The sequence below is a fragment of the Rattus norvegicus genome, chromosome 7, assembly GCF_021556685.1.
Source record: "Rattus norvegicus strain SHRSP/BbbUtx chromosome 7, alternate assembly SHRSP_T2T, whole genome shotgun sequence".
Taxonomy (NCBI): domain Eukaryota; kingdom Metazoa; phylum Chordata; class Mammalia; order Rodentia; family Muridae; genus Rattus; species Rattus norvegicus.
This window is the reverse complement of record NC_141540.1, coordinates 77,095,001-77,120,780: the sequence shown is the minus strand read 5'-3', so window position 1 is coordinate 77,120,780 and position 25,780 is coordinate 77,095,001. Positions and strand designations below refer to the sequence as shown.

Here is a 25,780-nt window from a genome sequence, read left to right as displayed (position 1 = left end):
CCTCTTATTACACAATCAGATAAGAGCTGAAGCTGTTAGAACCCTTTTTATTTTTTTTTATTTTATTTTTTTCATTATTACTGTGTTGCCCTGGCTAGCCTGGAACTCAACATATAGACCAGCCTGCCTTTGTCTCCTAAGGGGATGGGATTAAAAGTGTTTGCCACCACATGCAGTTAGTAGAGGATTTAAATATATATATATATATTTGTTGATTTATTATGTTTATTGGTCAGTGTATTCTGACTTTGTATTGTGTATGGAAGCATGGCAAAGGGCTGTATCCTTGTGAAAGTATGGAGATCTTTAAGATGTTTCTCCTTGTGGCCATGTTTGACTCTCTCGGATAGGTGTTGTTCGGTATACATTATTATCTGTATCATCAAACAAATGGGAACTGAAGAACTGCAGTGTCTAAAATGTCATATTGAAGCTTTTAGTGACTTATTTAAAGATCCGTATTATGATTGCTGAGCTATAAGCGATGGAGGGTTTATATGGTGCCTTCTCTCTAAGGTTGGAAGTACAAGCCGACGTACAGAAGGAGCGGTGCAGCCTCAGTGGAGAATCGGGCACAGTGAGCTTGGGGACAGTCAGTGATAATGCCAGCACCAAAGCGATGGCAGGGTCCATTCTGAATTCTTACATCCCTCTGGACAGGTAAGAAAGAGAGAGCACTTCTTCCTATAAGATCAGAAGGTTTTTAAAAATTTAAATGAAAAGGAATTATACCTATCAGTGGGCACATTCTCTGAGGAAACAGTGAGATGCTCAGAGGAGGAACGCCATCAAGGTAAAAAGTAAATGTGTGCTTGTGAGAGTGGGGCCGGCCTGTGGTGAGCAGAGGGCTCAGGTTGGTGAATGATGAAAAACGTTCTTAGGTACAAGATGCTGATGGCTGTGCCCACAACAGAAAAGCAGGAAATGTACCTACTGCTGTTTTTAAACTTGAAGCATTAACCCTACCAGACTGAGCCTCTAAGTGTAATTAATCCACAACCTGGCCCCCTGAGCAACGTTTTGGGGAAAAAAAAGTGTAGAGACTTTCTGTTCCTAACATGTATAACAGTGGTTAGATTTAGATGAAACTTGGAGGGATTGTAGAAACTAGGCCCACCTTGCTTCTATCGCCAGTGCTCGGCTTTTGTGTGCCAGGCTACCCCACAGGTAGAGCCTTCCTTGATGCTTAGCTACTTTCTGTAGCGTATACACCAGAGCCTAGGCCTTGACTCTCTTGTGTGGGCTGTCCTAGTATGACACTCCAGGGTTCTGCCTGTTGTATGTGAGGTGCTTCTCCATGCACACAGGACATAGCACATACATGGTCATTTGAAGTGCCAGATGGAATTTCAGGGAAATGGTGGCCTGGGGTCCCTGATAAACAAGGAGAGAAGATCTACGCTTGTGCTTTCTTCGGTGATGTGACCTGGAATGTTCACTGGCCTGTTATCATTCTCACTGAAGCTTAGATCCATGTTTGGTGCCACAGTGTTCCTAGTCCATCCCTCATTGATGACACCAGCATCTCCCCTGTCCCTTGGTTGAGGGGCACAGGCATGCCCCTTCTTTCAACCCTGTCTTTGGTTTTTAGAATCACCACGTTCACTTTGACTCAACGCTTCTTCATAGTCGTCACTTGGATCAGAAGAGAAAGGTGATCCTTGCTAAATTCTCCATCATCAGGCTCAGAAGTCTGTAAAATATCCGCCACTTGTTGAACTGAATAGCAGTTCATTTACCCATTGGAGCACTTAGTTTATTACTTGCTTGCTTCATGGTCAATTTTCCCCCAAATCACTTCAAAATACAACCCAGTCAAACATTTACAATCAGCTGGCACCATGCTAGCACAAGACTTGGTGCTGTTGGAGGTTATTTTTAGCTCTTGGTAATGAGGCATCTGCTATTCCTGGTAGTTGGTTTATAGCTATTTATGTTATTCCCACTGTAGTGGGAACTTGGCCTGGTTGGGTTAAGGGACAGGAGAGAAGGCACAGTAGTACTAACTCCTTTTCTAGAAGACCTGGGTTCAGTTCTACGCTGAATCCCCATTAGATAATTCATATCTACCTGTAACTCTAGTTTCTGGGGATCTGATGCCCTCTTCTGGCCTCTGCTCTGTGTGTGTGTGTGTGTGTGTGTGTGTGTGTGTGTGTGTGTGTGTGTGCGTTCATGTGCAAACCCATACATATAATCATTCTTTCTAATGAATGGTGGTCCCAACACTCAGGAAGCAGAGGCAGACAGGTCTCTAAGTTCTAGCTCAGCCAGGGTTGCATAGTCAGTTACACCCTGTCAAACACAGTAAGGACAGTCCTCTTCTATGTACTTTTATGTCAGTAGACTGTAACCTGCATTAAAATGTCCCAACAACTTCTGTATATAGGCCTCAGGTCGTTCATAGAAACAACTTCTGTATGTAGGCTTCAGATTGTTCATAGAAAAGCCTCTCTCCCTCTGTTCTCATCCGAACAGAAATAAAAGTGAAGCCAGAAGCAGTTTTATTTCTGTTACTTTCATTTCAGAGAAGGGAACAGTATGGAAGTGCAAGTGGATATTGAGTCAAAGCCATTCAAGTTCCGACACCACAGTGGAAGCAGTAGTGTGGATGATGGCGGCGCTGCCCGAGGCCACGCAAGCGGGTCATCCAGTGGCTTGCCTGAAGGTAAATCCAGTGCTACCAAGTGGTCCAAAGAAGCAACAGGAGGAAAAAAGTCAAAAAGTGGTAAACTGAGGAAAAAGGGTAACACGAAGATAAATGAGACCAGAGAGGACATGGATGCACAGTTGTTAGAGCAACAGAGCACTAACTCAAGTGAGTTTGAGGCGCCGTCCCTCAGTGACAGTATGCCGTCTGTAGCAGACTCCCACTCGAGTCATTTTTCTGAATTTAGCTGCTCAGACTTAGAGAGCATGAGAACGTCCTGTAGTCACGGTTCCAGCGATTGCCACGCCCGCTTCACAGCTGTGAACACCCTTCCTGAGGTAGAAAATGACCGTCTGGAGAATTCACCACACCAGTGTAGCGGTTCTCTGCTTTCCAAAACTGCTTCCTGTTCAGAAGTGCCCCAGCCGAGCCATGCTGCAGATGAGCGAGCCACCAGCAGTGGTGGGGGGAAGGCAGCTGTGGATGTGTGCTTTGGCGATGCCCTGAGAGAGACAAATAACAACCACTCGCACCAGGCAGCAGACTTGAAAGTTGCTGTTCAGACTGAAATTTAGGCCCACGAATGCCGCAGAGGAATAACCACTGAACAACCTTGTGGGAGCTGGTTGAACCATGTGCGACTGTTAAGCTTAAGTTACCAGCAGAAGCCAGGTTTCATAATCATAATGCAAATACATTTTGTATGTCTAGCAAAGCATTGTGCTTCATGTGGATATTAATTACCAAATGAGGAAATGAAGGCTTTAAAGTGCATTAGTGCGCGAATAACAACATAAAAAAGGCATGTTTTGTGCTCTTGTCACAAAACACTGCTGGACACACATACCTGTGTATTTAGATAGAAATTTGGCTTAATTTATAATCTTATGATACTAACACTGTTCTATGGCATTCTTAAGGAAGATTGAGGCTTAGGGATAAGTGGTTAGTGACATTTTATTGAAACCACTAAGGGATGGAACGTGGCAGATTACTCAGTGTATGATCTCTTTGTAACATTTCTCTTCATAACTGAGCTTACACTTCATTTCTTCATATGCAGTGTGGATACAAAGCTTGATGCAGCCCATTGGTAACCATGGATACTTAGACACTTGAGAAGAGTGTGGCTGTGTTTGCACAACTCTGAAGTAGAAATAAATACTTGGTACTGTTACATATTTCGTGTATTGTTGATGCCATTTTAGAAGAAGAAGGTAAAAGTAAGTAACTGACAGTGGCAGAATAAAATCCCATTAGGACATAAGTATTACAGTCACCTGTCGCTAAGGAAAGTTAGTGCCCTTGATCCTTGGTGCCTCTAGGGGAGACTGGGTTTATGAGCCTCATCATTTGAGGATTTGCTCTATCATTTCCCATAATGTCTTCTCTAGTCACCTTGGATTATATAGAAAAGTACAGGAAATAGGTAAACATGAATGTGATTATTAACTACACTGAAAAGTATTCACCTACCAAAGACACACTCAGGCGTTAGTAAATTTAACTTTACATAACCTCAATTTTTAACATGTATATCTTTTTGAACCATGAAATCAAAACAATGCAGAGCTTGTACCAAGCTTATTCAAAAGGTCTACGTGTGGCTTTGTTTCCTTTTGCTTTTGTTTACGGAGGATGATCAGCTGACACAGCAGAAGTTGGCCAAAATGCTGGCTACACTATTGACTTCCCCACAGCTCCCCGGCAGGCTAACCTTACAGCAGTCAAGTACTCCACCTTTGGTGTTTCTTTTAAGTATTACCATTATGGTGCTACTGAGCATTTTCTTTTGGAAAACAAGGAAAATGTCCGGGCTGCAGTCTTGTACCGCCGTTCTCGCTGCGTCCATTAGTCTGCTTAGATAACACTAGTGCCAGTTCTGTTAGCTGATACTGCTCATTATTGTGTGTACATTTGTTTGCATTCCAGTTTTGTTCAGTAATGAGTGTGTAAACAGCAGACATGAAATAAATGTAAATACTAATGGATTTGGTGTGTGCACAGGAATTTTTACAACAGTGGGTTACTCATTTGCTATGTTAGTTGGGTTCTTTAGAGGGACCGAATTGACAGAATGGGTCTATATGAATAGAAAAGGAGACCGGGCTGTGGCCCAGCAATGGCTGTCTACCAGTGAAACTCCAAGAATCCCATGCTGTTCAGTCCACAAGGCTAGCTGTCTCAGCCGCTCCTCTGTATAGGAGAATCCTGAGAAGCCAGTGAATAGGCCTGACTTCTGTCAACTGCTGAAGTGTTCTCTATGCAGGCCACCCCCAAAAAGGCACAGCCTGCAGTAAAGGTGGGCAGATCTTCCTACATCAAGATCCAGGTTAAAGATGGGTCTTCACATTTCAGAGGATTTAATTCCAATAATCCCTCACAAGTGAATCCACCTGATTGGACTTTGATTCCAGATGTAATTTTTACTATAAAAGGCCATCACATTGCTGTGTAGAAAAACTCATCAATATCCAGCCAATGAGATGATTCTAATCTAGCCCAAAGAAAATATGTTTGCTGAATTTCTCAACCAGCAATATTAGAACTAACCTTTTCTCCACGTCAGATCTTCACCTTTATTCCCCTCCTCCCTGTGGATTCTATTTTATCTTTTTTCTTTTTAGTTCTAGCTGTCCTGGGACTTACTATGTTAAACCAGGTTGGACTTGAACTCACAGAGTCCTCTAGTCTCTGCTTCTTGAGTGGAATTGCAGGCATGCACCACCATTCCCAACTTGTATTTTATGCTTACATGAACATTGTGTTTTGGAATTCTTTGAATTTAGAGAAAAGCTACTTGCATTCTTGATACATTTGACACACTAACAAATTTTTTAGCTTTTAAAAATTAATATTTGATGGGGAACACATAACGTTCAAATATAGATCAGAAGACCTCTTTAAAGTCAGTTCTGTTTTCTACCTTTATTTGAGTCCTGAAGACAAACTCAGGTTACCAGGCTTGTGCCACAAAGCACCCTTACCACTGAGCCATCCCACCAGCCTCTCTGTTTTACTTACAGGGCTTTAGCTCTGGTTTTTTGTTTGTTTAGTTTTGTTGGGAGGGGGTTGTCCTTTGGTTGGTTGGTTGGTTGGTTGGTTGGTTGGTTGGTTGGTTGGTTGAGGCGAGTATTGACTCTCCTGCCTCAGCCTCCCAAGTATTATAATTACATTCACAGGAGACCACGCCTTGTTATTGATTGATTTTTATAGGTGTTTATATGTGTGTGTTGCATGTATTAGATGTCTTGGTAGTTTGTCTGATTGTATCATTCAGACCTGATCTTGATCAAAGTCTTCCCTAGCCTTGAATTGTACTTACAGTCTTTGCTTATTTTTATTTCTATGTCTTGGTGTTTGAGATAGAATCTCACTGTGTAGCTTTGGTTGACCTGGGATTTTCTCTGTAGACCAGGCTGGCCTCCAGCCTACCTTTGCCTCCTTCTCTGGAACTGAAGGCATGTACCACGACACCGTTCCCATAGCCTCAGTTTTTATTGCTCCAAACATACTGTAGATTTTTATACATTGATTTTCACTCTTCTAACAGTCATATCTATAACCTTATAGAGTCTTTAGGATTTTATATGTTGAGAATTATGTTTGAAATTACGTCCAGAAATACCAGAAGGGAAGCTTTACTTCTTCATTTCTAGTCTGAAGCCTTTTGTAAATGTTGGTCTTGTTGTACCGACTCCACCCTCCAGTACAGTGTGAGGCAGGAACGTGAGTGGCCATCGTAGCCTGTTTTACGTCATTATTAGTTAGCTTTCTACTCCTCTCAGTAAGTTCCCCCAACGCACAAACTGTTGCCTTTCAGGACTGGTCAGGCCTTCGGGATTTACCTCAATCCCCACCACCTAGGCAGATTCCACCCCCACCCCCAACCCTACCCCCAGGTTTGCCTGGGTTTTTTGTGTTTCTCCCATTTTTTTTTTAAATTGAGATGCAGTTCACATACCATGAAAGCCACCTTTTTAAAGTGTGACCTTCAGTAGTTTGTACTCTGTTTAGAGGTTTGCGTGGCCATCCTCTCTGACTGCAGGGCATTTTCCTGGCCACCATCCCCGTGTTTTGTGGTTTCCCCCAAGCACAGACTTGCACAAGTTCTAGGTTTGGCCATGTGGACGTTGAATTTCAGATGCATGGAGTGCACCTCATCCAGCCGTGAGTCCGAGTCCCACACCACTCCTCTTTTGGTTGGATAGCATGCGCTGGTGTGGCTGGGACATTTCAGTGATCTCTGCTTTGTTATTTTTATGATAATGTTCCTATATATCTTATCTTCTTGGGGAATTACTGGGCCAACAGCAGTTACGTTAGTTTCTGAGAAACTGAACAGTGCACCGTCTCCTCAGCAGTGCTGTGGCTGCAGCTCCTCCACGCTTGCCAGGACCGTTTCTCTTCTGCTGTGGCATCTTAGTAAACCCCTGTGTAGCACGGGGTGAAACTTCACTGACCGAAGGAGTTCCCGACATACTCCATTGTAAAGAACAGTCATTCTTCCTGCTGCACACATGAAAATACTGACGTAAAAGAGACAAGAGCGGCCTGGAGAGGTGGCTCAGCTGTTCAGAGCACTGACTGCTCTTCCCGAGGTCCTGAGTTCAATTCCCGGCAACCACATGGTGGTTCACAACCATCTGTAATGGGATCTGATGCCGCCTTCTGGTGTGACTGCAGACAGCTACAGTGTACTCACATACATGAAATAAGTACATCTTATTACTTATTTCATGAGACAGAGAGACAGAGAGAGAGACAGAGACAGAGAGAGACAGAGAGAAGCATAAAGCAGTGACCTCCCTCGGGCACTGTTGAAACTCCAAGGGAAGACAGATAATCCAGCTGCTTTTCCATTGTCCTGTCACATGTGGCCCGGGTGCTGGACAGCCTCCCTTGTGTGTGACACTGAAGGTTCTGCAGCAAAGCAATTTAATCCTTCTTAGCTCTTTCTCATGGAGTGGAGTCTGTTTCACAATCTGGCTTAGATTCCATGCCATTGTCCCTGTGGTCCCCAGGGCCCTTGAAAACTCCAATGACTTTCTGCTAGAGAGCCTTATATTTGATATCATTGGCTTTCCCCTCCAAACTAAGAACAAACCAAGGGTTTACACCACCAGTGCTTTTTTCTGAGGGTCATAAATAGTTTAGTCCCCTTCAGTATTAATGAGTTTCTGCACATGTAGCTTCTCAGCCAGTGGACTGGCCATGCGTTCCAGCTGTCTGAGGGCTTTCAAGAGCTGACTGACTACGCAGACACTCCAAGAGTGGTCTCTTTTCTTCAGTCTTCTCAATAACTGGAACTTTCTGATTTGACCTGATCCCTGTGGCCAGCTACACCTGAGAGCTGTCACAGGACAGGACCCAGGAGGGGGCGCCAGAGCTCCAGCACCAGTCACTTGTCTGCCTCTGCCTCTCCTGGAGAGGTACTCCTGTGTAATAGCATAGCCTGTCTTATCCTCTGTCAATAACATGGAGGAATGCAATTTGTCATCCATCCCTATTCAGAGAAATGTCATGCTTGCTGTGTGATGTGACCAGCCGAGTATACTTGAACACGCTATCTATGATATCGTAGATGATATCTTCTTAAGAGACTGCCATCATGAATGTACATGCAACAATTCATCATCTGCTATTTACAAAAAACAACATTAAGGAGGAGAAAATATGTGGTGATAATTCTGGAATTTTGGTTTCTTAAAAAATATATAGGAATATTATAAGAATGTTTTCATTCAAATCCTGTATACGGGGATATGGGCTACTTTGGACTGTCAGCCGCAGCTGGCTATGATTTGCCTCATGCTCTAGCAGAGGCATGGTTTTGCCGCTGAGATAACGTCCGTTGGTGTGTCATTTGAGGTTCTGGGAATTTTTCAGAGGCTGTATAAATGCTAGAGCCCCAGTAGGCATGGTGGTCCTTCAGGGCCTTGGAGGCAGTTAGTAGTCATACTCAAAGAAACAAAAGGGAAGAAATTAGATTCAGGGATCTGCCCCCCTTTCCCTGCAAGGTAGCAAAGACTGGCTACAAACTGTTTACAGATTAGAGAATCAACTACAGTAGGTTTCCACCTAAGAACAAAGGAGAGAGACCTGCTTGAGATGGTAGGAAATGACAAAGTTTGAAAGGTACCACGACAGGTCTTAAATATTCTAATTGTAAAAGGTGAGATATGAAAATAATGTTCACCTTTCACCTTAACTTTAACATGAACAACAGAATGCACCTGGAAAAAAGTTCCTGTTCATGGGTTACAGAAGGCTATGATGACACCGGATAAGAGCTGCACTGAGGCTGCAGAGATGGCTGGGTTTGAGGGAAAACTGAGTACCAGGAGGCACATCGCCATCTCTAACTTCAGTTCTAGAGAATCCAGTGTTCTCTTCTGGCCTTCGTAGCCTGCATGCACAAGGTACACATACAGACACACAGGCTTACACACATTAAATAAATTAAGGCTTGGATGTTTGTTTATTGCATAGGGAATACCTTTAACCCAGAAAAGGGAACATCCAGTGACTTCTCACTTGTTACAGTAAAGAAACCAAGCAGAAAACAGATTGGGAAGGGCGTGTGAATAGCAACTATTGGCTAGGGTGGCAATTCAAATACAAAGGTAGGGTGAAAGGTTTACAAACAAGAAGAAAGTCACAGTAAAAATATTAGAGAAAAATAACTCCCTTAGGGCTCTAAGTTAATAAGCTAATAATGACCTCAAAGATGCAAGTGTTGTTTCAATCTCTAAAGTAGATTTTGTGCATCTGATGGAGTTATCAGTGCTAACATTTGCTTTTAAAGAACGGAAGACCTGGGTTCTGTCAAACCTGAAAGAATTGCCACAATGAAGAATGTGTTTAAATTTTTATGGGTAGGTCATTAAAAGAAAATGTTTTATAAATTAGTGTTTGCCAAGTTCCAAATATAGTTATTAAATATAAAGGTATTGGCTCTAGTACAGAAGAGAATATTTACAATAAATAAGAATCAGATTATAGAATATACATGTTCTGGATACAAAAATAAGTATAACGTCTGATGTCCAAATGGGTCCTTCTGGGTGTGGCTCCTTCTGGGTGTGGCTTTACCCATGCAACTCCATCAGAGACTGCTTTGAACTCAGCACCCGAGTTAAAGCACATACTGCCTTCTTAGGGCCTGTATATCCTCTGCCGTGAGACAGTCAGCCTGTGCGTCTGACAGGTCATCAAACAGCTGCGCCATCTGCTCCTTTTGGTCTTTGCTAGTCAGTGCCAGCATCATCTGGAAGAGGGGAAGGGTCCTGTGAGCATAGGCAACACTTTCAAAGTTAGAGAACCCAGAAACCGCAGGCTCCCTCCCAGGCACACTGCCGCTTACCTCAAACCTCTCTGCTTTGCTCAGATACAGGAGATGCTTGCACACCAGTGAGGGGTCCTTGGCCACAAGGTGACTTTTCAGTGACTGCATGATGAGGAGGAGCATGTCCCCTTCCAGTTTGTTACTTAGCAACACAGGCAGGTCTTGGGGAGCAGTGAAGACTAAAAGCTGTGCACAGGCCTCTTCGTCTTTCCTGGCGCTGATAGTGCTCAGGACCTGCCCGAACTCATAGGCGTTCCTAGGCTTGCACACCTCGATCTTCCCGGCTCGTTCTGCAGACCACCCCTCTTCCACGGCAGAGGCCTCTGCGGGCCGCTCAGGCTCCTCATCACTGCTGTCATCCACCTTCCCAACAGAAATTACAGCATGTCAGGACACTGACTACAGGCACATGCCCAAGTTCACTTAGCACTGTGAACTGACAGATAGGCACCGTATTTCAGGAAAGTTCTAAGTGAAAATACAAGTTTTAATACATTTTAAAATACATTATTTCTTTAAGAAAGAGAAGTTAGAACATAAGACACTTTTAGAAGATATTCTACATTAAAAAAATCTGAAGGCCTATATTAGTTTTTGTTTTCAGGATTAATTTTACATTAATTTCCATTTCCTTATATTTAACAAATGATCCTGTATTTTTTGTGTCTCTTAAAACACTCTTTTCTTACTTAAAGGGGAAAAAAAATCATGGCTTCCGACCTGTTGCCTCTTAGTCAAAATGTCAGACTGTAAATAGAAAGTTAGCATTCACGGGTGTATAGGAATTTATGTCTTGACATTAAACCATGTGGCTTTCTAGGAATCACAGAGGTAAATGTGATGGCCAGGCTGTCTTGGAGAAGCCCAGATTATTGAAGAGTTAAAAAAAAAAAAAAAAGAGAGAGAGATGAGGACCCCCGGAGGGATGGTGTGTGCCTTCAATCCCAGCACTTGGGAGGCAGAGACAGGCAGATCTCTTTGAGTGACCAAAACAACAACAATAAAAAAGGAAAGTCAGCAGCGGAAGAGCAGAGCTTCCGCCAGGGTTGGCAGGGCTGAAGATAAGTCCTGTTCATCTCTGCATGTCTACTTCGAGGGACGCCAATGGCCTATGGCTCCAGGGCAGTGAGAACAACATCCCCCACCCTGGGACACCCCTATCCATGGCCCCTGCTGAGAAACATGGTGGCCAATGATGCATCAAAGGGCAAATTCTGTCTTCACAACTGGGTCACTTCACAATTGTTTTCATTGGCAATCAGGATTAAAAAAAAAAAAAAGAGGTCCTGAATTCACAGGAGATAACCTTAGATTCTGTGTATAGTCTCAGCAGGGTGCCTTCAAGAGTATGAAATACAAATACCTCTTGGATTTCAATTCTCCTCCTCTCCCTCTCTCTGCTGGGAGGTGCTGTGTCATTCTTAGTGTCCAGGTGCCTGGCTGCTTCACTGGAATCTGGGCTTAGGAGGACAACCTGACTGGGATCCGCCACTCTTTCCCGGCAATTCTAAAAAATAAGTTCATAGGACAGTTTGCATGGGTACAAGGCTGAGGCTCCTGGGTTAGCCTAGGCTACAGTTGACAGTGCAGGGCGTGTACATGACTTCTGTCAGTGCCATTCACAGTGGGAAGTGGGTGAGTATGCCGTGAGACACATGACCGCAAGCCTCCATTGCAGTGAAGACGGCCCAGAGGCAGCAGCCAGGCAGGCTCCATTCCATCACTGCAACTTTTTGTGTCGTCCACTCTCATCCATCCACTGACCACTGAATGAGAGAAAGACAGGTGTGAGCTAACTAGCCCGGGTTACTTTTCCTAAAATTGGCTCCGATTTTCAGGATTCAGTCATCATGGCAGGGAAGGTGTGAGTTTGGGGCGGGCTGTAGCCCACCATACTCTCTCAGGAAGCAGTGAGGGTTGTTTGTGCTCAGCTCCCTTTCTCCACGAGCTGTCATTACCCACACTCAGGGTGGGTCTTCCCACTTCACCATAATCTAGATAATCCCCCGAAACACGCCCAAAGGTGTATTTCCATGGTGATGCTGAATCTAATCAGACTGATGATAAATATTAACCACCACAGACCCTACTGAGCAGGGCAGCAGAGGGGGTGGGGCACAGGGCGGGGCAGCAGAGGAGGCGGGGCAGCAGAGGAGGCGGGGCAGCAGAGGGGGTGGGGCACAGGGCTGCCAGTCCACAGTAGTCACAGAGCAGTCCCTTTGTTTGGAGATGGGAATGAGGAGATGGGAAGGGCAACCTTGTCCTTGTCCTCTGAGGTTCCTCCGATTCATCAGAGGGAACAATAAAAAGCAACAACTTGCAAGTATATCTGAGTTGTCTTGATGCAATAAAGTGAGGCAAGACTGAGATGGGCATAGAACGGAGGGGCTTCCCTTCTCTGGTTGTCAGAATAGCGGGACCAGCTAGAGGGGAGGGGCCGGCAAAAGAGCAGAGCTTCAACCAGAGTGGCTCTGGCAAAAATGAAATTGCACACAACTAGGTTGGGAGACGGCTACTTGGCAAGAATGCTTGCGTGAAAGAAAGCATGGAGCTAAGACCAGATTTCCTAGAACACGGGCAGTAATGTATAGTAGTGAATACCATGCACACATCCCTGACATTCCTACAGGGAGACGGGAGGCAGCGTCCAGAGGATGCCTGTAAGCCTTCCAGTCCACTGTGCCACACACACCGGTGAATGAGAAACCCTGTTTCAAACACCATAAAAGCTGAAGACTGGCTGCCGAGGCTACCCTCCAACCTCCACGTGTGCTTGCACACTCGTGTGAGCATGCACAGGCGTGCATACACAGGAGTGGGCAAGTAAGAGGGAGAAGCAGGAACAGGGAAGGGAGGGAGGGAAACTTCCCTCGTCCCTGCCTCTCTCCCTTCCTTCCCCACTCCAGTGTATGTGCACCACACTGGCCCAAAGCCATAGAGTAAGTCAGTAGTGAAGAAGTCTCTTGAACTAAAGGGTCTTTATGTGAGGCTTATAGATTAGTATGTTCCCAGTAAGGAGGGGAGGGGAGGGCTGAGGAACAGAATCAGTGTGTGCCACAGCCACCACCTCACATGGCTGCATCTGTCCTGGCTGCTGGAGGCACAGGTCTGGCTCTAGGCAGCCTGAGAGGATGTGGGATCCAGAGCTGCCTGATAGGCCAGGACTAGCAGAGAACTGTTGCTTTGGTGCACAAACCCTCCACATTTCCCATTCAGTGACAAGAAGGGAGTTAAGTGGACTCCCACATTAAACAGATCAAAACTACCTTCCACCCAATCTGGCTATTCTTCACCTCCGAGGCCTAGGAGGCACCCCCATACACACAAACTTTATACTTATTGTCCTCCCAATGTCACCTTCAAATAACCCTGAGGTAACACCTCACCTGCAGCTTCGGTTTGTGTCCTTCCTCTCCCAACTCATAGCTGAAGTTCTAGCCAATAATCCCTTAGGATGCATCCATATTTGGAGAGAGTTCTAAATGAGGTGTGTGAGGTGCTTTCTATCCCTGTGGGATTGATGGCTGCCCATGAAGTAGACATCTGAACACTCACAGGGGAGATAAAGAGGAGAAAGAGGCCAGGGGCATGTACCAACTGCCCTCCTCGTACTTGGGAAGCTGAGGCAGGAGAGCACCAGTTTGAGGCCAGCATGAGTTACATACTGAGTTCCAGACCACCTTGAGCTAGAGTGAACCCTGTGTGAATCGGGCCTTCTGCCCCACACCACATCGCAGGAAGTTTGTCCTGTACTGACGGGCTGTAACGTCCCTCCCCACAAACATCTCAGGAGTTCGTCCTGTGCTGACAGGACACCATGACCTGTGAGCTGTGAACAGTGAATACTGTGAACAGACACCACGACCACGGCGGGCAGCTCTTGTTAAAGAAAGCACTGAATTGTGGCTGGCTTTCAGGTCAGAAATTTAGTCATGGCAGGAAATGTGGTAGCATGCAGGCAGCCTCGGTGTTAGAGAAGGAGCTGAGAGTTTAACAGGCAAGAAGTGAATGTCACTCTAGACCTGGTTTGAGTGTTTGAAACTCAAAGTCCACCTGCTAGTGACACATTTCCTCCAACAAAGGCCACACCTCCCCATGGACCTGTAGAGGCCGTTTTCTTTCAAGCCGCCACATCCAGTAACGTTTTTCCCCACACTTGAACATTCAGTGACCCTTATTTCTATGTGGAACAGCACCTAGGAGATGGTGACAGGAGAACCAAGTTCAGTGCCAGGCTCCACCATCTAGAGTGAGAGCTCAGCCTGGGCTACATAACACCCTATATTTGTAAAACAGAAGGGAAAAAACGATTCCCATTCAGGAGAGCTAGCATAAGGAAAGCACATCTATACAGAGCCTTCTTTCTTCACAATATGGTACGAGAAGAATGCCACTCTAGTCCTACAGAGGCCATCAGCTAAGCTAGCTCAGGGCCCAGGCCCCTGTAGGCATCTAAATCTCAGCTGCAGTTCTCCAAGCTTCCACTGGGTGGCTCACACTCCAGCAGGTGTTCCACCTCCAACCTCCGGCTCTGCTGGAACCCGAGGGCCTTGCTAGTTTTTGTTGTTTTAATCCTATTTTTCGTTGGAAGTCCCCCGTATTTACACAGTAACACAACAGCAACAAGCCATCTCTCCTAAGTGAACATTCCCTGACACCCTAGGAAAGTAGGGCTGGAAACCTGTAGCCAAAATGCTCACTACAGCCTGAAATGGAGCTGGACAGGAGCTTAGAAACTACCTGACCCACACCAGAGACGAGGGTGACAACTAGAAGTCTGTGCCGAGGCTGCTGAGCAGGTCAGTGTACACCAGGAGTCAATCCTGTTCTCAGGTCATGACCCTGACCTTCATGAAACCACTTGATCTATTCAGAGATGAAATTTACACACCAAGACAGACATGCCCTCACCTCGAGTCCTTTCTGGGCGAGCTCGAGTCTGTAAGAGGCTTTCACATTCTTGCTGTCTATCTGAAGTGCCTTGTCACAGTCCAGCTTTGCCTCTTCAAACTGTCCCAGCTTCAAGTAACAGAGAGCCCTGGCACAATGCAAGGAGAGGGAAGGAAGCACATCAGTGTATTTAGACAGCCAATGGGGCTGGGAAGGTTAGCTGTACTTAAGAGCACGTGCTGCTCTCCCAAGAACCTGAGTTCTTCTCCCAGCACCCACACAGGGTAGCTTATAACTGCCCGATAGCTACTCCTGCTGCTATAGGGTATTTGACACCTGCTTCTGACCTCTGTACCCATGTGCACATGCCCACACACCTATGTGCACACACCTACATAACCATGTGCACATGCCCACACAACCACACACACATGCACACAATAAAAACATCTTAAAAAAACTAAAATAATTTCTACAGCATTTTTTAAAAGGAAGAAGTCGCTAGTAAGGGTTAAGGCTGTTTTAAGCTCTGGTTGCTCCAACTAGCACCTGAAGCCAGCTCTGCTGTTCTCACAGGGGATGAAATCACATCACTGGGGAGGCCACTGCAAACAAAATACAGCCCGATCCAAATCGAGGATGCAGCTGGGTGGAAACAGGGAAGCGAATGAGCCTCTCTAATGGTATCTGTAAAATGGGTCTGGGAGCTCCCAGCTGAGGCCCAAGAACTTGTAGGGCAGAGCCAGCGGCACAGCAACCAGGAGGCATAACTGAAGATCAGTTCATCTATCTGGGTGTGTGAAGGAGAATGATCTTGCCAAGGCACTGGACTAAGAGTTAGGGAAGAGAGGAGAGGAACAGAGGGGTAGGGAGCCCAAGGACACAGTCAGGGCACAGCCTTCCCAGAGCAGAGCATGGTGTTCTTGATGATCCTGGCAAAGCAGTGCCTGGCTGGAATGGAGGGGTGGGGCCAGGCCAGATCACAAAGGCCTTGCTCACTTGGGCAAGCGTATAACGGGGTGACATGCTTGGCATGTGTCACAAAGCTCACTCTAGCTACAACTGGGAGAGTGGGACAAGAGGAGAGATGGCAGAAGAAAACAGTGGCCTAAGGCAGGGGTGGGGAGGGGGAGGAGCTGAGGGTGGTAAGGGGACAGCTAGCCACTCTGAAGAGTACTTAGAGGTGAGCCCACTCTAGGTTGCTGCCTGCTTAGGAAAGGAAGGCCCAGGGTACTCGGCTTCTCCAATGAGGAAGGAGAAACAAGGATAGGAGTTGAGTGGGGCCAAATGTGAGGCAGGAGGAGCTGGTCTAGAACTCAAGTAGACAATAAGGGATTGAGACCCCACAAGGCAAGATACCAGACAACGGGAAGCCTGCAGAGAAGAGACCCAGGCATTGAGCTCCATGTCACTACAGCCAGGGGCAGCGAGGTCTTCACTGAAACCAGAGCCATTCCCAGCCACTGATGAAAGGCTGAAGGATAGAGCTTTAAAGGTAGCTAGAAGAATGTCCGACACTGATCCTTCATTCTTTCTGTTATCACATACCCTACCTACTTCCGCCAAACCCCAAAGAATCAAAAGTGGTAAAGATAGTATAGGCTGCATTCTGGAGCAGCATACCAGTCCTCACTGTTAGAAAGAAAAAAAAAAAAGACTGGCCTTTAGTACTTGCAAAGCAAAAGGACATGGCCCCATAAGACGGTATTTTGAATGACACTGGTCACCCCCACCTCAATTCCACACCAGTTTCTACACTGAGCAGGGCTTAGATCCAGTTCACTGTAGCCTGACCAAGCAGACAGCACAGGGCCAGAGTAGGACAAGCTCAGTAACTAAAGAAGACCATGGACAATGTCATCAGACCTCATCCTCCCAATCTCTCTGACCTCTGTAGTCCAGCTCTTTCAGAGACACCCAAAACAGCTTGCATACTGATTCCTAGAAGCACTACATGGGATTAATGAGCTGAGTTAATTTCTCAAAAGTTATTTTAAAATAATCAAAACTGGGCTGGAGAGATGGCACAATGGTTAAGAGCACTGGATGCTTTTCCAGAGGATGTGGGTTCTATTCCCAGCCACCACATGGCAGTTCCTACCTGTCTATAACTCTAGTTCCAGGGGATCTGACACCCTCACACCAAAACACACAAAATAAACAAACAAAATTATCAAGATAATCAAGACCTACATATCAGAAAGAACTTGCCTGTTTGTATAGATGGCACATGCCTTGCTGTTAATCTTTAAGCATTCGTTGTATTTACTAATGGCGTCTTTATAATTTTTGTCCTTTACAAGTTGATTTCCTTCTTCCTTAAGGGCTTGAAACATTTTTTCATCTATGGGATCAATAAAATAAACATATAGAGAAAACATTCCTGTAAATACATCTATACAATCTTTCAATTAGCAATAATCGCACCTCAGATGAGCCTCATTGGCTACGATACTGCCACTGCGCAAAGCTACATGTATAAATTCTTAAGAACAATCATCAGTAAACTCTCCATTACAGTCACGCCCTCGCACATGAGGCTATAGACTAAACGGAACACAACATAAAGGTAAAGAGAGTCTGCCCAATGTATGAATAGTTATGATGCTGCTACTTTCAAATTACAAGAATAGAGTGCAGTGTCACTGTGTTACACATGTCAGAGAGTGCAGTGCCACTTACTGTGTTACACATGTCAGAGTGCAGTGCCACTGTGTTACACATGTCAGAGAGTGCAGTGCCACTTACTGTGTTACACATGTCACAGAGTGCAGTGCCACTTACTGTGTTACACATGTCAGAGAGTGCAGTGCCACTTACTGTGTTACACACGTCAGAGAGTGCAGTGCCACTTACTGTGTTACACATGTCAGAGAGTGCAGTGCCACTTACTGTGTTACACATGTCACAGAGTGCAGTGCCACTGTGTTACACATGTCAGAGAGTGCAGTGCCACTTACTGTGTTACACACGTCAGAGAGTGCAGTGCCACTTACTGTGTTACACATGTCAGAGAGTGCAGTGCCACTTACTGTGTTACACATGTCAGAGTGCAGTGCCACTTACTGTGTTACACATGTCAGAGAGTGCAGTGCCACTTACTGTGTTACACACGTCAGACAGTGCAGTGCCACTTACTGTGTTACACATGTCAGAGAGTGCAGTGCCACTTACTGTGTTACACATGTCAGAGAGTGTAGTGCCACTTACTGTGTTACACATGTCAGAGAGTTCAGTGCCACTTACTGTGTTACACATGTCACAGAGTGCAGTGCCACTTACTGTGTTACACATGTCAGAGAGTGCAGTGCCACTGTGTTACACATGTCAGAGAGTGCAGTGCCACTTACTGTGTTACACATGTCAGAGTGCAGTGCCACTTACTGTGTTACACATGTCAGAGAGTGCAGTGCCACTTACTGTGTTACACATGTCAGAGAGTGCAGTGCCACTTACTGTGTTACACATGTCAGAGAGTGCAGTGCCACTTACTGTGTTACACATGTCAGAGTGCAGTGCCACTGTGTTACACATGTCAGAGAGTGCAGTGCCACTTACTGTGTTACACATGTCACAGAGTGCAGTGCCACTTACTGTGTTACACATGTCAGAGAGTGCAGTGCCACTGTGTTACACATGTCAGAGAATGCAGTGCCACTTACTGTGTTACACATGTCAGAGTGCAGTGCCACTGTGTTACATACATTGCCATGTCTTCTCTTCCCTGCTGGCAATCTGGAGGCACTAACAGGAGCAAGAACTGTGTAGATGGAGGCAGTCACTCAGTTACCAGTCACTAGTTACCAGGCAACTAGACAATGTGAGGCACACTCTCACACATGGCTGCTTCAGTGAACCCACAAGCCCACAGTTTCCAGTAATTCAAAAGAACACTGTCTCTTTAAGCACTTGGCTATAGTACTTTAGACATCTCTTGAAGCTGGAATTACGGCAGAATAAGTCTATGAAACAGATACAAACACCATTACCATCAGAGAGTGGGCATGGTGCTGCATGCATGAGGTCCCAGCACCTGGGAGGGAGAGGTGGGAGGACCAGCATTCAGGGTTAGTTGTGGTTCCACATTATGTTAGAGGCCAATCTGGACCATGTGAAAACCCTCACTCAAAACTCCCAAAGCTGGACACTGGAGGCATGGCTCGGTGGTTATGAGCACTATGCTCTCGGAGAGGACCCAAGCTTCATATGCAGCACACACGTCATACACTTCAGATCTCCCACATACATACAATTTTAAAAACCTAGGGACTGGAGAGACGATGACTCAGTGGTTAAGAGCACTTGCTGCTCTTATAGAGGACCTGGGGTTCAATTCCCAGCATCCACATGGTGGCTCACAACCACCTGTAGCTCCAGTTTCATGGGATCTGATGCCCTCTTCTGATACCAGGCACATATGTGGTACACATACATACATGCAGGCAAAGTACCCATACACATAAAATAAATGTTCAAAACGCAAAGATTCAATACATATATGCCGCACAGTGTTGAACCTTAAAGCCTGTATGATATTATTCTGCATCCAAGTTTTCCTACAATATATCTGCATATTAGAACTTGAGAATGTATTATCTGTACATGTGATGTGTGTGACTGTGGACGGCATGTGCCACAGCAAACATGTCAGACTGTGCTCTCTCCTTGCATCATGGGTCCTGGAGACAGACACAGGTCTTCAGGTTTGTACAGATTTCACCTTTATACACTGAGCCGTCTCAGCAGCCCTGAACAGCTTTCTGGTTTATTTTTAACACATCACCCTTGCTCTTTTCACGCTGCCACATGGTTTCCTGAAGAGCATAATTATTCTTCTTCCTCTCAATAATGCCAGTTCCACAATGAGACCCCGCCACTGGCATGGCTACTCCCTATCTGCCCCCTTTCCTGTACACAGGGATGCGTTAGGAGGGAGGAAAGCCAGACCCCAGTCTGACACCGCAGCTCAGCCTCTGCTCCCTCGTGGAGCTCAAGATGCCTTTGGAGGAAACATGGGTAGTCCTCCTACCTGTGATGGTGGGCGTGCAGCTGTTGGGACACGGATCTTGGTCTGGGGTCTCAGCAGCAGGGTGCCAAACTCTCAGAGGCTCAGATGCAGGCACAGCCGGGATGGGGGGCAGTCTCTCCCGCCATTTTGGTCCATCTAGCTCTGTTAAGATTCTTGTTATTCTAAAGAGAAAAATGAACTGTTGGTATTGATCAAGGAATCAATGTTTTATATTAACAAAGGTTCGAGCAAGAGTCAGACTAACTAATGTGTGGTGGCCCACACCTTTCCAGCACCCAGGAAGCAGATGCAGGCTGATCTGACTCAAGGCCAGCATGGTCTACAGAGTGAGTTCCAGAGCTATATAGTGAACACTGTCTCAAAAACAAAAACAAACAAGTCAAACTGACCAAGTTGTAACTTTGTGCTTATCTTAGATGTAGAAAACCATGCAGGCCAGGTAAACTAAAACATCTCCAAAGGATTTGTCAAAGGTGGCATTGATTATTTAAGTAGACAACTTTCTTTTCTTCTCTTTTCTTTTCTTTTCTTTTTGTTTGTTGTGTTTTGGGACAAGGTTTCTCTGTGTGTCCCTCGCTGATCTAGAACTCACTGCACCTCCCACAGTTGGGAAGGCTGAGCGGTAACTAATGAGCTGCATTTCTTAGTTAGGTCTATGATTGCACATACCTTTATGTAAAAAGTTTTATACGTATATAGATGATTATAATATACATGATTTTCCTATAGTTTCTTGTACAGAAATTTCCATCATAAACTGAAGCTATAATAACTACATCTTATTGGCTGGGTATGAAAATATACATTTGAAACTTAATGTATAACCAACCACAACTGTAGAAGAAAAAGATTAAAAAAAAAGGATTTTAAAGCAAAATTTTTATTACCAGAAAAGAGGAAGGAAGAGGTGGCAGGAAAGAGATTCCGTGCTGCCGGGGGTAAGCAAGGAGTCTAGCACGCCATGACTCCTGGAGAGGAGAGGGGCAGATGTTCACAAAAGGCAAAAACAAAGTCAGATGTTTAAAAAAAAAGCTGCTGGTGTCTGATTTTCCATGATAGGCTTAGTAAATGGGAAGCACACGTGTGGCATCGCAGAAACGAAGTGAGATAGTTTAATACACGGAAAACCTACAGGTTCCTCATCTAATAAAATGAGCTTTTAAATTCCATTAGAGAGTGACAGCCTTAAAGTCAACTACTCTGAAACTATCCTCCTAGGTAAATGTTCAATACTAACCAGAGAGAGTTAAACACGGAGTCAGTGTTGGGCCCAGCAATTCCCTTCCTACATACACACCAGTGGAGGGGAGACTGGAGGGCAAATGAAGCTTATCCCGGTGTTCATGCACACACTGCTTGTAATAGCAAAGTGGTGCAAATTATCAAAATGACCACTACCTGACAGATTAATAAAAAATATGATTTGTGCATACATAACTAGGACATCTCCATAGAAGCTCAGCGCTGACTCACTCTACACCATGGAGAGTACAGAAGCATCATGCCACACACCACAGCACAGTCTACGGCTCTACCTCTATGAACTATTCAGAATGAGTAAATCCATGAGACAGAAAGCAGACTGCTGGCTGCCAGGACCAAGGAGGGAGAGAGTGACTGCCTGGTGGGGTCAGGGCTGCCTGAGGGTGACAGGAAGCACACAAGACCAGGGGAAGCAATCACCCTGTGCTCGTCGCATGCCATGGATTGTGCCCATCGCATGCCATGGATTGTGCCCTGGAAGGTGTCTGGTCTTCTGTAAATCTTATGTTTTAAAAAGAACAATGCAGAAAGTTGAGATGTTAGGCTCAACATGGCCTCCCTCTACTCCTCATGCCATTCAGCCAACTGCCACAAACCTCCAGCCCATTATTTGGCTTCCTGAAGTATCATGGAAGTGTGAGTATGCATGTGTGCACGTGTGCACATAGAGGCCTGCCTTAGTCAGGGTTTCTATTCCTGCACAAACATCATGACCAAGAAGCAAGTTGGGGAGGAAAGGGTTTATTCAGCTTACTTCCACATTGCTGTTCATCACCAAAGGGGAATGGAACTCGAGCAGGTCAGGAAGCAGAAGCTGATGCAGAGGCCATGGAGGGATGTTACTGACTTGCTTCCCCTGGCTTGTTCAGCTGGCTTTCTTATAGAACCCAAGACCACCAGCCCAGGGATGGCACCACCCACAATGGGCTGGGTCCTCCCCCCTGGATCACTAGTTGAGAAAATGCCTTACAGCTGGATCTCATGGGAAGCATTTCCTCAAGGGAGGCTCCTCTCTCTGTGATAACTCCAACTTGTGACAAGTTGACACACAAAACCAGCCAGTGCAAGGCCCAAAGCTGACATCAGATGTCTTTTTCAATCACTGTTTATTGTGGCAGGTTGCTCAGTTGAACCCAGAGCTCACCTATCAGCTAGTCTGGCTAACAGTTTGTTTGGGGTGTCCCATTTCTGCTGAGTGCTGGGGTGACAGGCACCAAGCATGCTCACCAGGCACTCACACAGGTTCTAGGGAACTGTATGCTGGTCCTTTCTCTAAGTGCTTTCTCTAATGAGCTACCTCTCCAGACTTAAATACCTTTGGATCAGGCCCTCAGCCCTGTCAGCACCTCAGATACCTTCTGAGAACTAACTGAAGGCTAAAGATTTAGGACAACTGCCTAGCATGTGTGAGGCCCAGGTTCAATCCCAGAGCTGCAAAAAAGGACAGAAAAAGTGAGGACAGAAAGAGAGGGAGCCAGGTATGGAAGCATATGCCTTTGACCCCAGTCTTCGGGAGGCAGAGGCAGGCGAATCTCTGAGTTTGAAGGCAACGTGGTCTACAGAGTGATTAGGGCCACCCAGAGACACCCTGTCTCAACAAAACATAGGGGGGGGGAGAGAGAGAGAGAGAGAGAGAGAGAGAGAGAGAGAGAGAGGCACTGCCAGGTAGAAGATAGGCAAATTAAAAGCAAAACCCCAAACAAGTGTCCATAATCTCTCTGTGTCCATAATCTCTCTGTGTCCATAAGCTCTCTGTGTCCATAAGCTCTCTGTGTCCATAAACTCTCTGAGTCCATAAGCTCTCTGTGTCCATAAGCTCTCTGTGTCCATAAGCTCTCTGTGTCCATAAGCTCTCTGTGTCCATAAGCTCTCTGTGTACATAAGCTCTCTGTGTTAGAGAACACACTGATTCAACACCTTTTACTTTAGAGCATTCATAGAGAATGAGTGAAAACCCAGACACTGACAGCATTCTTAAAGGGGAAGGGTGTAGTGTGATCCTTCTACAGCAGAGGTGGACCCCAGAGGGTAGCCTCGGACTAGCTTACCTGTTAACGCTGTCGCTGGCCAGCTGGATCCTACAGTCTATCTTCAGCACTGTTATATAGTCCACATACGCGCTCCTGTACTGCTCTAAAGTCTCATAGGCCATCGCTCGCCGTAAAAGAGGCTTCACTGCGAACGGCTGAAGTTCCAGAGCCCTAAGAGGACAAGATATCACTGTCACTTACCAGGAGAAGGATCCTTTAATTTATATTTAGCAATGCAGACTGCAGTGTTGGACCCCCATGCATCACACCCGATTTCTATCAGAAACAAACCTAGTGTTAAACAGCCAGCCACTGTCCTTGAACCCACTGACCAGAAATCACTCTGCTGTCCTCGGGCCACAAGGAGGTGTGAGCTCCCCAGTACTACATCAGCATCCTCCCCCCCCCCCCCATTTCCCCTGCCCAACAGAGCCAAGATGGCCCAAGACCCAGAGCAAGCATCTAGACTCTTGTGGACAGATTAGAAATAAAAGTCTTGCAGCTGGGTTGGAGAGGTGGCTCAGTGGTTACAAGCACTGACTCTCTTCCAGAGGTCCTGAGTTCAATTCCCAGCAATTACATGGTGGCTCACAACCATCTGTAATGGGATCTGATGCCCTCTTCTGGTGTCTGAAGACAGCTACAGTGTACTCATATCAAAAAAAAAAAAAAAAAAAAAAAAAAGTCTCACAGCTAAGGAAATCTAACCAAGATTCCCGCACCTTGTAAAACCAACCACACCTGCCTGCTCTCCCAGAGCTTAAGAGGTGAAGACGGACTTGCTAGGGCTCTCTAACCAGCCAGTCTGAGAGAGTTCTTAAGCAGGCAGTTCCAAGCACAGGGAGTGACTTTGTCTTACACAATAAAATGGGGAGTGGCTGTTGTGGAGGACACTGCAGGCTGACCCCTGGTCTATATACATGCACGCACAGCACACATGTGCACACAGAGCACACACATGCACACACACTCACACTTCTTAATCACATCCATATATTTAACAAGGTGCCTTACTACTAAACCACAAGAGCTTGCATGGTGTTTTCTGTATCAGCTTTCTAACCCTTTCTGTGGGCCATTATTGACTATAAAAAGGGAATCTGTAACACAGCAGAGGAGAATCAGGGGCTAAGCCTACAGCTGTTTACTAGTCACGAGTTTTCATCTTGCACTGTCTAATCTACAAAGCCCTTTCAGTATCCCTAAAGATAACTTCATCTGTGAGTGCAGAGAGTGGAGGTGTCCCTGCCACACCCGTGCCGCCTCCATTCCAGCTTTCATTGCTCAAGATACCACAGAACCAGTCAAGATGGCCCAAGCTGGGAATCTCAAAATGATAGACTGGGACACAAAACTCTTAGTACTTCCTAACATAGGAAATGAAGACCAGGTTTTTCCTTCCTTGACCACATCTTGAAAATGAGTGTGAGGTTATGAATGGAAATGCTGTTGAAGAAAACCATCTCCAACCACAACCACAGACAGGTGTGGCGAATATGAAAACACAGCTCGCCTGGAGGCTGGCTGCTCAGGTCAGTGGGCGAGTCTGTCAGAAGGCAGCAAAAGCCAGCCGCGGCGGAGAGTGACTAGTCAGCCTCAGCCTAGCTAGATATTCTGAACAAGGAAGCTGTCCAGAGGTGTGTGCACATTCGTGTGAGTACACATGTTTCCAATAACTTCAAGAATCCTCTGACAAACAGAAGTATGATGTGGTTTGGGTTTTTTGTTTTGGTTTGGTTTTTTTGCTGATAAAGAATTATGCATAAACAAAAACCTTTTTAGGACACTGTTTCTCACATTTTTGCTTAGGGGCAACAGCCTGCAAACTAAATCGTGGAGAAACTGAGGAGGGAGGGGCCCAGAGCCTCATGTGTCCCACCAAAATTCCCAAGAATGGTTCTGGAAAGAACCCTCTGGGAAACAATGCCTCTCCAAAGATGCAGAAACATTTATCTTCAGGTTGGAGAGTTGGTCAGCAGTAAAAACCAACAGCTGTTCTTGTAGAGGACCAGAGTTCCTAGCCCCACATAGGAAGGCTTCACGACTGTCCTTTACCCCAGTTCCAGGGGATCTGATACCTTCTTCTGGCCACCTTGGGTACTACACCACACACACACACACACACACACACACACACACACACACACACCACACACCACACACACACACACACACCACACACACACACACAGATACACACACCAAACCATACCACACACACACACACACAGACACCATACCACATACAAACACACACACACACACACACACACACACACACACACATAGCTTTTAGATCTTGGGCTGGAGTTATGGCTTAGCTATTAAGAGCATGCACTGCCTTTCCAGAGGACCTGAGTTCGATTCTCAGCACCCACGTAAGGCAACTCACAACCACCTATAACTCCTCAGGCACTCACACATGTGGCATACACATGCACACACATAATTTAAAATGTTCCTTAAAAAATTAAATCCTATAAACAATATCTTCACAGGTTAAAAGGTTTCTCTAGTTTAAAATGTCTGGGTTTTTGTTGTTGTTTGTTTTTGAGTCAGGGTTTAATGTAGCC

General features: G+C 45.7%; 2 protein-coding genes and 1 pseudogene across 2 annotated transcripts in view; 1 reads left to right on the top strand and 2 right to left on the bottom strand.

Annotated features, from left to right (window-relative positions):
- Positions 1-4,642, top strand: part of Rnf19a (ring finger protein 19A, RBR E3 ubiquitin protein ligase) — a 39,280-nt gene extending 34,638 nt beyond the window's left edge. The window contains exons 9-10 of the mRNA NM_001130560.1: positions 517-660; positions 2,526-4,642. Of these exons, the coding sequence (NP_001124032.1) occupies positions 517-660; positions 2,526-3,222 (841 nt within the window). The 3' untranslated portion in view covers positions 3,223-4,642. The remainder of the gene's footprint in view (positions 1-516; positions 661-2,525) is intronic.
- Positions 4,643-9,105: 4,463 nt separating this feature from the next.
- The window catches only part of Spag1 (sperm associated antigen 1), a 59,881-nt gene continuing 43,206 nt past the window's right edge, over positions 9,106-25,780 (bottom strand). Inside the window, exons 13-19 of the mRNA NM_001012116.1 lie at positions 23,226-23,378; positions 19,915-20,075; positions 17,097-17,229; positions 14,907-15,033; positions 11,359-11,502; positions 10,014-10,358; positions 9,106-9,917 (exon numbers count right to left, since the gene is read on the bottom strand). Coding sequence (NP_001012116.1) covers positions 9,786-9,917; positions 10,014-10,358; positions 11,359-11,502; positions 14,907-15,033; positions 17,097-17,229; positions 19,915-20,075; positions 23,226-23,378 — 1,195 coding nt within the window. The 3' untranslated portion in view covers positions 9,106-9,785. The remainder of the gene's footprint in view (positions 9,918-10,013; positions 10,359-11,358; positions 11,503-14,906; positions 15,034-17,096; positions 17,230-19,914; positions 20,076-23,225; positions 23,379-25,780) is intronic.
- On the bottom strand, positions 17,199-17,357 carry LOC120094040 (U4 spliceosomal RNA; annotated as a pseudogene).